This window comes from Oryza sativa, chromosome 8 (genome assembly GCF_034140825.1).
Source record: "Oryza sativa Japonica Group chromosome 8, ASM3414082v1".
Classification (NCBI taxonomy): Eukaryota; Viridiplantae; Streptophyta; class Magnoliopsida; order Poales; family Poaceae; genus Oryza; species Oryza sativa.
The window spans coordinates 26,664,234-26,677,973 of NC_089042.1; the positions used below are offsets into that span (position 1 = coordinate 26,664,234).

Below are 13,740 nucleotides of genomic sequence, written 5' to 3' on the forward strand. Positions count from 1 at the left end.
CTAAGAAAACCAATTTAGTATTGGATGGGGTACTTCATAGTACAACGAATTTAAACAGGAGTTTGTCCAGTTTCGTTATCGCAGAAAATACCTCATCCAATAATAGGTTAATTTTTTTTTGACAGAAGGAGTACTCAGTTACAAAGCACTCATATACTCGTTTACATAGCACTTACATTTAATTAGATAACACTTATATACTCAATCATAGTGCATTAACATTAGATTTTTTTACAACTGTTTTTAGATTTATGACTTTTGATATGCTTTTTATTTTTATTTAAAATGGGGTGTATCAATTGATTGAAAATTATTTAAAAGATCAATAGATAGTCCCATTTTAAAATTCAAATTTTGATTTGTGAGAAAAAAACAACTTCTTCCGTCCCGCAAAGAAGCAACTCCTATTAATAGCAAAATTAAATGAAGGTATAAAAGATCATAATACATCTTATTAATAGCAAATTAGTATTAGTGGGTAACAGAATAAAGTTTTTTGGGGTTAAGAGTAGGAGTTATTTTATTTTGGGACAATGTTTCAATGTAGATGATTTATTTTAGGGCCTTTTTAGCTAGCAAACGAAAATTTTTGGCGTGTCACATCGCATACACGGACACACATTTGAAGTATTAAATATAGACTAATAAAAAATAATTACAAAATCCGTCATAAAACCGCAAGATGAATTTATTAAGCCTAATAAATTCGTCATTAGCAAATGTTTACTGTAGCACTACATTATCAAATCATGGAGCAATTAGGCTCAAAAGATTCGTCTCACAAATTAATCGCAAATCTGTGCAATTGGTTATTTTTTAGCCTATATTTAATATTGTACAAGTGATCAAACGTTTGATTTAATAGGGTGTAAAATTTTGAGGTGAGATCTAACCAGGCCTAAGAGCAGGTACAATAGCAAGCTATAAGTCAGCTATAAATATTTTAAGGAGATAAAATAGGAGAGAGAAGAGCAGCGGGCTATAGATTTATAGCCAGCTGTAGCATTGACTCCAAGACGCGATATGTGTATAATAGGTGGACCAGGTATTAATAGTATAATATATAACTATTGTATGAATTGACTATTAAGTTGATTATATGTTATTTACAGCTAGTAGTTGGCTATAAACAGGCCCTTGAGCGAAGAGATGGGGGCGGGAACCATGGCTCCGACAGGCGACAGCCACGATGCCATAATTCCATCTGAAACAGTACTAGTACTCCCAGTAGCAGTAAAACCGGGGCACACGTCAGCGGCCTACTAGACACTTCCTCCCTTCCCATCCAATCCCTTCCACGACACGTGGTCTCAAATCTCTCGCCGAAAATAAAAAAAACACCAAAATTTAAGCTCTTTACTCCATGTACAATCCGAGTGCTCCTAGTGGATACTAAATAGTGACGAGACGAGTCGTCGTCCTCGCTCGCCGGCCACACTTCCCCCTCCTGTCCCCACTCCACTCCACGGCCGTGCAGCTGCACAGCAGCAGCAGCAGCAGCAGCTCGCACGGCGAGGAGATGGAGAGATGGAGATGGTGCCCCTTCTTCTCCTCCCCTCCACAACTTTCCTTTTCTTTGAGAATGGATTCCCTCACCACCACATTATTATTTTAGCTAGTAGTACAGTACTAGCTCTTCTTCTTGTTGTTCTTGTTCTTTCTTCTTCCCCTTTTTAAATCCATTCACCACCACAAACTAGCTTAGCTTAGCTTAGCTAGGGTTCGTGGTCGATCGGTGGAGGAGTTGGGGAATGGAGGGAGGAGGGAGGAGGAGGAAGAGGGGGAAGGTGGAGCTGCGGCGGATAGAGGACCGGACGAGCCGGCAGGTGCGATTCTCGAAGCGGCGGAGCGGGCTGTTCAAGAAGGCGTACGAGCTGTCCGTGCTCTGCGACGCCCAGGTCGCCCTCCTCGTCTTCTCCCCCGCCGGCCGCCTCTACGAGTTCGCCTCTTCCACCTCCAGGTAGTACATGTACTCCACTCCACTGCGCTCCTACAGTTCAATTCCATTTGTATTTTTTCTCTATCTCCTCAAATCTGTATATATCCAGGTACATAGTACAATGTATCTCGCGGATTCTAGAGCTGAGTTTGCTGTGCATCACTCTGAGCTCTAGCTGGCTATAATAATAATAATAACTCTCGTTATTAATTTTCTGGTGGCCTGATGTTAATTAATTAGTACTACAAATATGTTGCGTACGTATGGATTTGATTTGGAACTAGCTGTAATAGATCGCTGTGCAGTGTTCCTGTACTTCTGCTGCTCAGCTTAATTTATAGAAGTAGCTTGCTTTCTTCGTGTGCTAAGACTGAATGCTGAGACTACTAATTTTATGTCACATTTCTTCACCATTAGTTTGGGGATTTATCAGAGAAATACCTGCAAGTGTTCTCTCATAACTCCTAGCTTAGCTAGTTCTTCAGCTTCATTCATAGAGATGATTGCTCAGGTTAATTGCAACTGCGCTAGCTGTGATAATCTACCAATATGGTACATGCATATACATATGTTTTTTCGCCCTATAGTTTACTTATGGGTTCAGTGTGCCAATTTCGTTGGTTTTAGTTTAATTGTATGCATAAAATATACCCATACATTTTAATCTGCAAAATAAGGCCTTCTTAATCTACCTCTTGTTTTTACCCATGTTGTACCCAAAAATAGCGTCACATATATGTAGCCTTTTTGGCACTGAGCATCCAAAAATTTATTTGGTTAGTATAGGCTAACTAACTGATGTCTCGGGAGAAACAAAACCTTTTGATTGCTGCATTGAAAAATAACATTTTTTAAAAATATATTTACAATGCAGTAACCAAGAACCTTTTTTTTTTCATTTGTATGCCTGTACAAGTTACTGCTTTTGAGTTTAATTTACTGATTTCGAATTTTCTTCATGCAGCATTGATACAATTTTTGGTCGGTATTGGGACCTTCTGGACACAACAATTGATCTCAATATTGAAGCAAGGGAATCTCGGGTTGATTGCAATATACAGGTCTACCTGATAAGTATTTTAGTAATATAGCAGTTCTTTAACTTATGATCATGATAATAACTAAGCCTAACATTCAAGTTCACAGCTCTAGAATCATGTTTCCCTTTTTGCCAACTGCGCCAACTGAACATCGATGGTGTATTATCCATTAAAGTCTTTAAACTAAGGAGTAAAATATGAAAGTTTTCCCACAAACCTATGGTCATGATAATAATTAAATCTGCTACTTAAGTCCATGGCTCTAGAATCTTTGTTCCCTGTGCTAACTGAGAATCAATGGTATCATCCAATTAGCCTATTGGACTCCCTTGTCGCTCGCTGGAGTGACACGGGAGGCGAAACACCAAATCTCTAGCCTTAGCCACACACCTACTACTCGCCTTGGCGTTGGCCGTACTAGCAGTGACACCTGCCCATCTCTTCACCTTTCTCCTATAATTCTCCTTCTCTCCCTCTTTTTTTTCCCTTCCCACCTTTCTTTTTCTAGGTCTGGATACGGAGACAAATCGTCCACGGAGGGCTAGCTCCTTTGTTGGTTGGAGATGCAGCTCCTCCATTTAGGGGTGTTGGTGTGGCTCCTCGCCTAGCCCTTTGTATTTATGACGACACTCCACCTAGGATCAAGGTGGCAAAAGGTGCATGGGCTAACCGATGGCCAGAGCGATGACACATGTGGAAGCTATCTGATAAGATATTCACTACATGCAAGGGCAAGTGGCAGGAGGCGGCACCCCACATGGATGTTGGCCAGCTTGCTCTGTGTGGAGGATTGGCTATATGAGGCTTTAACGTGTGTGGAGGCGTTGCCTGCAACCGACGTATGCGCTAAGCGTTGTAACTGCTGGATTTGAGGTGTCTATGCTTGGATCTAGACGCGTAGTGGCAAACGGTGGTGGCAGGGCTTCTTCTTTGCCTCCACTAGACAACGTCAATGAGTGAAGGTGCACTAAGGTCTAGGAACTGCTAGATCTGGATCTCAAATGTATCTAGCTGGTGGCATGGAAGGTGGCATGATGGACGTCAATGATGGGTTGCAAGAGTTTGGGCTGCATCTCATGATTGCCTTAGTGTGGTATTTTATGCGACAAGGCTCGTTAGGCAACAAAGGATCAATCTCTGGCACGACGATCATCAAAGTTTCTAAGTAAACGAGTGGTGTACCGGATCGTTACTAGATAAGAAAGTACTCCCTCCCTTTCTTATCATAAGACGATTGGACTTTTTGGTAAGTCAAACTAAACTTCTTAAAGTTTGACCAAGTTTATAGAAAAAGATAGCAACATTTCCAACACAGAATAAACATACTATCAATATATATTCAATGTTATATTTAGTGAAACTAATTTGGTGTTGTAAATGTTGCTTCATTTTTATATAAACTATGTCAAACTTAAAAAAAATTGACTTAGAAAAAAAATCAAAGCATCTTATAATATGAAACAAAGGGAGTAACAAGCTTGAAGCAACATGGAAGAAGAATTGAAGCTTAGTCTTCTAGTCTTTCCTTTTGTATTTTGGTGTTTCTCGGTCATAAAACTTGGATCTAAGTATTCATATTTGTAATATTTGGTTGTGTATATCCACATGTAGATGTAGAGGCCAGATTTATATCCATTATCTAAAAAAACATCCAATTATTAAAATCTCAAAAGCATAGACAGAGTAAAATATGAAAGTTTTCCTGAATGTCTTTTTTTTCGCATTAAACACCACATATAAGCATGTATTATTTACCAGGATAAGACTTTATGTTGTAGCGGTCAATTATAAGGTCAAGTTAGGCATTTACTAGAGGCATTTGCACAAAAGTGACATTACAATCTCATTTTGAATGCATGAATTTTACATAATTTTCATAGTAATTAGTTTTAGTTCCCTCGAAAAATCTTTAAATTTCTTATATTCCATAGGAAGCTCAACTGCTTAAAAGGCTAATTAATGCATAAAAGAGCACACACGAAGTTACATACCACACATGTGGAATTTAATAAGTTAGGTGATCCTCCCTCATCATAAAATATTTCATGGTAATGTCATATACTGAAGACATTTTTCATATGCATACTCAAGTTAGATCAAACAACAACACAATGGAGGTTAAGGGTCTAACTTATACTACATGTTATGTACATGTACATGTGGTTTGGTTCTCCCAATGTTTTCCACAACACCCAAGTAAATATACTTGCAAAATTACACAACAAAGCCTCACCGAAGTAATTAATAATTACTAGGTGTTTTTATATCTCCACCATCCCCACTCGACACCTCAAATATCCAAATATCCTTCATCCACTAAGTGAACACCTCAAATATCTTGACTCTGACACATGCCATGCATGCCAATAACTAGTTTTTTTTTAGGTTTCATGGATGATGCATATGCACACACACACCACCTACAAGAGTGTGCCTCCGCACCACAAACTCATCAAGCAGAGGCTAGGGGTAATTCCATGAACCCTAGAAAATAGTTGGATCATGAGCTACTCCACAATCTAACAAGCTTATGATCAAAATAGACGAACCATGACTCAAAACACAATAGCGATGAAGAAATAACCCACAATAGAGAAATATATAGAGAACCCGACCACAAATTCCCTTAATGTCACTTTTGTGCAAAAATTATCAGATAACCCTCTCATTTCAGACCCTTGGACTCTTGACTTATAGAAGAATCTAATGCTAAAGGATTATGAGCCTCTGATCGTTTGAACAAACACCTCTTGTATGGCCTCACTCCTTGAGCATTTATACCCCCTTGCTAGTATTAACCCAAAAAAGAGTAGGAATAGTAATAGGTTCTAAGAATATAGTTAGGAATCCTTTTAGTTTTTTCCCTAGTGCTAATGGTATAACAATCAGAATATTATTTGTTGAAGTCATCTTTCTCCAAATTAGCAACACCTTTTTTTCTTCCACCTAGAAAGTACCCCAACCACGTCTCACGCACATCATCACGATGAGCATGTCAAAGTCTTGTTTTGGTTTCATAGGTTCTCCACCTAAGAGTTTTTAGTAAGTTTGTTAACCATAGATCCTTACATAGGTTCACACCACCTTCTAGCGCCACTAGGTTGCGAGTGCCTCATGCATGCTTGTCCCATATCTTCCTCATCCAATTGTTGATAGTTTTGCCTCTGTCTCTACTAGAATTCAAGCTAGATCAAGCTGAATTCACAGAGGAATTATGAAGACCACGACATGGAAAATTAATTCTATCTATTAATTAGGCATGATTTAGTAGGGTTCCTTTTATCTTTAGGAAACATGTGTCATATCTTTAAGAAACCTGTGTCGTGTCCGATCAGGACTTGTATCAACCCGAAGGTATAAATATTTATACCTGAGGCCTTTGTAAACTATCTCCACATATCAATACAATTACTGTTGACGCATCGCCACCTTTTATTTCGGTGAGTTCTTAGTTTCGAGTTGGGCTGCATCAGTTTTGATTTCCAGCGAGGAAGTATGTTCTGTCAACTTCGCTTGTATCGGCATAGCTAGAACTTTCTCGGTTAAGTCCGATATTCTATTCAAGTTGACACAAGCGTTTCCTATCTGATATATTGATTCTATCTTTAATTGCATCACCGTTTAGAGTCGTATCAGCTGCGTTCGTTTCTCCAACAAAAGTGGATGGAATTTTGGATACTCGTGGCACGTTTTTCAAACTGCTAAACGATGTGTTTCGTGCGAAAACTTTCTATATGAAAGTTGCTCTAAAATATTAGATTAATCCATTTTTCAAGTTTGTAATAATTAAAACTAAATAAATCACACATTATTACCACCTTGTTTTGCGTGAAACACTTAATCTCTATCTTCATCTTCATCTGCAGGAGATTCAAACACCAGCACATTGTTGTTTTAGATAGATCGATGTATCTATCACGTTTGTGTATATCTATTGGATAAATAGGTTTTTCTTATTATCTTCAATCCTATATTGTGTCGGTTAGGTTCGATCTATTAGATTGTCGCTAATAAGTTTTATTCTACTAAGCCAATAGGTTTTCATGCAACGTTTCATCGGAGTCTAGCCAATGAGTTATCTTGTTACTTTTTTAAGTGTTGTATCGGCTCATATTGAAACTCGTATATTCACTAGCTAAATCTTCCTTTATCAACTTCAATCTCATATTGTCTTAGTTCGGTCCGATCTATCAAGATTGTCTTTGATAAACAATGGTTTATTAATGAATTACGCATAGTTTAGTTCTAGCCGATGACAGCAAAAATCTCACTGTTTATCTTATCATTTGAATCTACATCGAACCCATAGCCGATTGATCGAAACCTATCGATATCGGTTGGCCTCGCTACACTACATTGACCTATAGGCAGTATCAAACTAACTGGCACGCCTAGAACCTGATTAATCGAACCTGCATTGGAGCTAAGCAGATCTCCCATGCCTTTGTGCAATGTTATTAAGGGCTTAAGGCGGTATGGTGAGGTATGGAGACCCGCCACCGTCTTACAGCTATAGCGCTAAGCCGTATGGCGTGGCAACGCCATACACTCTTCCTATCTTTGCAAATTAAGAAAGCCAGGAAGGGGATTGTGCAAAGGAGTGTAGATAAGGGAGGAAATCAGAGCACTGCAAAGAAGCAGAGCAGGAGAGAGACAGAGTAGCGGATAAGGAGAAGAAAGGTGAGAGAGCAGCATAGTGCAGAGGGTGAAAAGGAGCACAGATGAAGTCAGAGAGAGAGAGAGCATAGATGAAGTAAGGGGAAAAGGGATGGAGCATACCTTGAGATGGAGAGGCGCCGTGATGATTAGATGGTGTTGTGGTGGAGCCGGCGATGACGAGGGTTGCGCACGAGATGGTCATAGAGGCAACGCCTCGATGGGTCGATCTTTGGATTTGGGTTGGCGATGCCGTCCCTAGGGTTTCCAGGGGCACCCTCTCTCCCTTTTCCCTCTATTTCTCTTCCACTATTAGGGCCTCACGGGTTGTTTTTCGCGCCCAGCCTAGACTTGTGCCCAGTGTGCCTAGGATTTGCTAGCTTGCCTAAAACTTCCCGCGCTCTTCCTTGTAGTGTGCGCCTCATGCGACTCCGACACCTCACGCCACAATCGCAATGCCATAGCGATACCCTAGCCCTAAGGCGGACGCCATAGACTCGAGGTTGTGGCAGTAGGACGCCTTGGAGGTCGCCGAACACCATGACGCCTTCGCGATGCCATGGCGACGCTATATCGACACCTCAATAACCATGCCTTCGTGTATCGCAACAAATTTCATGTCAACATATATATGTCTACTCACCCTTTGCAAGTAACTCGCGCAACTTCGCTCTAGCAATGATACCTTATAGCCTAAGAGCCGAAGTGGTCGTGTATGTACTAAATTCTTTGTGTTAATCGTGGGATATACTCCCTAAACCTTGTTGGTGTGACATGTACTCTGACAAACATCTCCAATGTAATTGTTACTACTTCAATGATTGCATAGTCCTTGTAATCCGTGAAACCCTTCATTGAACTTCTGTATTATGAAACATGTGGAAGAAACAACCATAATTCAAGTCCATTAATGACAAGTACATCATTCGAATCATTTTCCACCATTATTTCGTATAGACCCCTCATTTGCTTCAAATATGGACAATCTTTTATCACATGGCATTCCCTGTCACATAGCTAACATGTTTGTTTGTCATTGCTTTTGCCATTCATAATTATTCCTTTGATTCTTGCTTTTGCTTGCCACACCTACAATAACGAATGCTTAATCATCCTAGGATAAACATTTTGATGGCATCTTCAAGGATTCAACTTCCAATAGATATGCGATTGCCTCATCGAAAACAATGGTCCTCATCAAACTTAATAGGTGTCCCACCAATGAGAATATTTGTCCACCTATTGCTTACATGATGATGGTAGAGATGAATCCAATGTGATCTATCTTGTTCTAATTTGCTCATCCACACTAATCCTCTCCTAGGCCCTTCTTACTTTTACTCATTTGAGTAAATTTAAGAAAACTACATATACTTTGACCAAACTATCTAAAACTACATATATAAGAATGTATATCACAAAATTATAGATTTAGCGCCAAATTTTTCACGAAACTATAGATTTAAGGCATTGTATCATAAAACTACAGATTTTACATCAATTTTATCATGAAACTACAGCTTTTATAATTTTAAATAGATGATAGTGCTATGGATCTAAACTCTAAAATATGTAGTTATTCGATAACTTCATCACTAGGTCTGTAGTTTTGTGAAATTTACTTGGTTGGGCTTTGCTTGTATGACCTTCCACCGTGGGTATTTATATCCCCCCCCCCCCATATTACTCCTAACCCCAAGCATATTGTGAGGAGGATTGCGTAGAGAATAGGATGGCGACAACCTACTGACCAGCCCATATAGTAGTTAGCTTGATGTCACCAAGGCACTCAAATGAAGGCATCAGACTTGACTTTGCTAAGACAAACAAATGCTGGCACCACACCTTGCTCGACATTGCCAAGCCACACTTAATGCATTTTCATGGGGCGTTCTCTTTTGTATGTGGACTTTATGATGCCATTCAGGATGGTGGTTGTGTGAGGTTTGGAGAATGGCTGTGGCATGCCACCCCTGGGGGAGGTGCTTTTGTGGAGATCAGGTGGTACCAACTCGAAGGTGGCTTGGCTATGACATGCGGGCTGGTCAAGTGTAAGGCTTTTAGGAACCATGGGATCGATTTGCTTAGGCATTTAGTTGACCTCAGTGGAAATGTGCTTCATGTTAACGAACATGCTAAAAAAACAAAATAGAGAAATATTTGGATGATATGAGAGTGAACTTGTTGATTTGTTTGGCTTTATAAAACTTAAAATATGATCTTTCGATGCTATATATAGTTTTCGCTAGATTCTGAATTAGTTAGGAATCCTTTATTCCTTAAATATGTGACCTTTCGGTCAAAAACCATTTTTGCATAGGTTCTAATAAACTAGAAGAAATCATTTTGCTTTCCTTATTTTCCTCATCTTACTAGGATGAGAGTCACTCCAATATTACAACATCCACCACCACATTAAAAGTGCTTCCCCAATAGGTAGATTTTATGTGCTTCTTTTTTTTCCCTACTGTACGTACACTCAATCCGTTCACATATTCAAGGCATATTATGTTGAAAACAATTGTATGCTGTCAGTTTGTGTTCTAGATGATTGTTTTCGACATTCCAATTTTTCAGGACTAAATATGTTTTATTAATTATAATTGGAACCACAAAATATTATATATGCATTTATATATGTAGCTGAATTTTGTCAGTACTTGCACTTTATGAGATAATATAAGCATATGCACCTTCTTTTGCTTGATCGTCCTTTCTTCTTTAATTTGACAGCTTCGTCAGAAAGAGCGTTCAGATGACCCGGTGCCTAAGATAAACCACATTACTCAATGGTAACGAAAATATAGCTGATGAGCAAGTGAGGGAATCATTTGTTTTCATCGAGTATGACATATTTTATGCAGTTGTCTGATTGTCCAAGTTATTATCAGTGTGTTGGAATCAAATGTCAACGAGCTGAACATCGCTGAGCTAAGAGGTTTGGAGGAAGCGATGACTAATGCTTTGACAGTTGTTAAGGTCATACATTATCCACTTTATTGGTCTTCATCACATCAATTCTAGCATGTAGAATGTGCCTGCTTTAATTTCGTTGCAACTGTTATTTTAAAGATATTTCATTGCAACTGTTAAACGTAATACAGCCCACAAGTTTGAGAGAATCTTAATGTTTGTGTTTCATGCAGAACAAACTGATGATGAAGGTGGCTAGTGTGCTCCCCCAAAGCGAGGTCAGTTAACAGAAATTAGCTAAACTCAACTGAATTTTGAATTCTGCAATCATATGCATATGCCGTTGTGTATCGACAGTTCAAACAATTGATCGAACTTTACCCTCAAGCTAGATGGTCAAGCTAGCATGAGAAAGTACTCAGAAATAAAATAATTTCATGAGCAAGTACTCAGGGAAAAAAAGGATAATTCCATGAGCAAAGTTCCCGAAAAGACTAGCTGACCAGTAATGGTGTTTAATTAAACTGGCTATTTCCTTATGCTGTTTTTCTGCTCTTGCCAACAGAAGAAGAGGAAGAGTTGCTCGATTTCAGAGCCAAGATCAGGAGTGAGCTCTTAATTTACACTGGAGAAGGAGCTGCATTAAATTTGCAGCCCCAAACCTGCAAATGTTCGATAGATGATCATAGGTTTGATTTGTTGTTGTTCACACATTCATACATATAACTGTCAAGTTTGATCGGTTAACTGTTTGTCCCACAAACGCACGTTATCCAAATCCTGACAAAGCAAGACACAGGTGCAATGTGCGTACCTGCGAAATTGTAGCCAAAGCATGATAATGTATATGTACCAGCCATTTCAACAACAGAAGTTGCTTGGAAAACATTGGAGGGAATTCCTCCTGATTCTTGTCGATCGGAGATGAAAAAACAGATGTAAGATTCATGTGATGTTCCTGCATTTTAAAAGAAACCCTTTGCCTGGTTCCTGCTGGCTGCTGCTGCAGAGGGTCGGCCTCAAGCAACCCTGTCAAAGTTCAGTTTAACCTTCTGTTGGAGATGATGAACAGTCGAACACCAATACTGAACCAGCTGTAAACAAGAAAAGCACATTGTATTTCCTGGAAAGAAAAAACAAGAAGAACGGAACTTACCGGCTGCCGGCGGATTTACGCCGGCGAGGAGCAATCAGCAGCGATGCGCGAGAGCGACGACCATGCATGGAGGATTGGCGGTGGGCTCCTGGAGGTCAGATGGACCAGCTGGTGGGCCGGGCCCCATCTGCGGGTGTTCTGCCCAGGCCCAATCAGAATAAGTTATATTTGGTATTTTGGTTCATGGATGAAATATCAGACTCGATGTCAAATTAAGAGATTTTAAGTGAACTTTATTCCGACCCAATTATATTTTTAGACGAAAGGGTCAGATGGACCAATTATATTTCTTTCAGTGGGTGTGTTTAGTTCACGTTAAAATTAGAAGTTTGATTGAAATTAGAACGATGTGACGGAAAAGTTGAAAGTTTATGTGTAAGAAAGTTTTCATGTGATAAAAAAGTTAAAAGTTTAAAGAAAAAGTTGGGAACTAAACCAGGCCGGAGTATCAAACTTGACAAGGCTGCTTGAGGCAAAGCATGGTGACGGGCTGAGGAAAAAGTGATACTTTGACTCCCTCAACTGACCACCGAATCTAAATCGTATCCTTCAACCGCAATACTAGAAATCTTGACCCCTGAACTTACCAAACCAGTGCAATTTGACTCCCTTAGTGGTTTTGAAGTGAGGTTTCGCTGACGTGGCGCATATGTGGCAGTGTTGAAATGTTCTTTGTCCTATGTGGCATTGACGTGGCGCTTACGTGGAATTAAAATAAAAATATATATGCGGGGCCCATTTGTCATTCACACAAAAAAAAATTGTGGGACCCACTGACATGTGGGTCCCACATGTCATCCTCTCGTATCCCTTCTTCCTCCTCCCATCTCCTCCGTCCTTGGCCATCTCCTCCTCTACCAACTCTGGCGAGGGTTCACGGCGAGTCGAAACGGCAGCGGCAGTAGCTTCAGGCATCGGTGCGCAGCGGCAAGACGAAACAGCACAAGCCTCCTCCTCTTCCTCGTCCTCGTCCTTTTATGGGAAGGAGAGGTCTCCTCCTCTCGTCAGTCGAGGCGTCGTCGAGAGAGACGGGAGACGAGGCAGCGAAGGAGGTGGCGGTGATGGAGGAGGAGCTGCAGGGGTGGGAGACGCCGAGGAGGGAGGAGTGCCGCATCCCGGTCATGCCGCAATGCCCGGCGCCGCCGAGGAAGAGGCCGGTGGTGCTGCCGGAGCTGGGGAAGGAGCGGCGGGAGCCGCCCAAGGGCAGGTACTTCCAGCCGCCGGACCTCGAGTTGTTGTTCGTGCTCGTGCCGCCGCGGAGGCAGGCGTCCAGCTGCGTGTAGAGCTCCTGCCCAGCCTCCATGCAGCAGCACGCCACTGACATGTGGATTTCCTGATCAATCCAGAGCTCGGGACGCCGCTCCGTCCGTCGCCGATCCGGACGCCGCTCCCCACGCACGAAGAGAAAGAGGGAGAGATAGAGAAGGGAGGAGATGGCAGAAGGAAGAAGGGATAAGAGAGGACCCACATGTCAGTGGGTCCTATAATTTTTTTTGTGTAAATGACAAATGGTCCCCACATATATATTTTTATTTTAATTCCACATAAGCGCCACATCAATGCCACGTGAAATAAAGACCAGGTCAACACTGCCGCGTGTGCGCCACGTCAGCGAAACCACCCTTTAAAACCACCAAGGGAGTCAAATTGCACCAGTTTTATAAGTTTAGGGGCTAAGATTTCTGAAATTGCGGTTGAGGGATACGATTTAGATTCGGTGGTCAGTTGAGGGAGTCAAAGTGATCTTATTCCACGGGCTGACGGCGGATGCAGCTTCGACTCCTGCCGCGTCGCCGACTGCCTGCTACGGCAGCATTTATCAAACATAGGTGGTTAGTAGTTGAGATAGATTAAGATAAAGATGGGGTCAGGTACATAGAACGAAAAAGTTATTAACGCATGATATATTGAGTTGTAGTTATCATAAATTAAAAAATAGATTTATTTATACTTTATAAAGCTACTTCTATATAAAAAGTTATTTTTTTTTTGCAAAAACACATTATCTAGCCGTTTGAAAAATATGATAACAGAAA

General features: G+C 40.7%; 1 protein-coding gene across 2 annotated transcripts; it reads left to right on the top strand.

Moving 5' to 3' along the window:
* The first annotated feature begins 1,394 nt into the window (after positions 1-1,394).
* On the top strand, positions 1,395-11,501 carry LOC4346135 (MADS-box transcription factor 51-like). 2 transcript variants are annotated; one of them, XM_015793952.3, is made up of 6 exons: positions 1,395-1,960; positions 2,904-3,000; positions 10,369-10,427; positions 10,527-10,614; positions 10,782-10,826; positions 11,114-11,501. In XM_015793952.3, exons 1-6 carry the CDS (start codon positions 1,752-1,754, stop codon positions 11,165-11,167), a joined length of 552 nt encoding a protein of 183 aa, XP_015649438.1. In that variant the 5' UTR covers positions 1,395-1,751; the 3' UTR covers positions 11,168-11,501. The 2 variants fall into 2 exon arrangements, with proteins under 2 accessions (XP_015649438.1, XP_015649437.1); XM_015793951.3 differs by having other exon boundaries at positions 1,403-1,960; positions 10,500-10,614.
* The last annotated feature ends 2,239 nt before the right edge of the window (positions 11,502-13,740 follow it).

Bases quoted from the DNA above. Each gene is read 5' to 3' on its own strand.
- LOC4346135 (XM_015793951.3), top strand. From the start codon at position 1,752: ATGGAGGGAGGAGGGAGGAGGAGGAAGAGGGGGAAGGTGGAGCTGCGG. The intron at 10,428-10,499 runs GTAACGAAAATA...TATTTTATGCAG, and splicing joins ATAAACCACATTACTCAATG to TTGTCTGATTGTCCAAGTTA. The intron at 10,615-10,781 runs GTCATACATTAT...TGTTTCATGCAG, and splicing joins ATGCTTTGACAGTTGTTAAG to AACAAACTGATGATGAAGGT.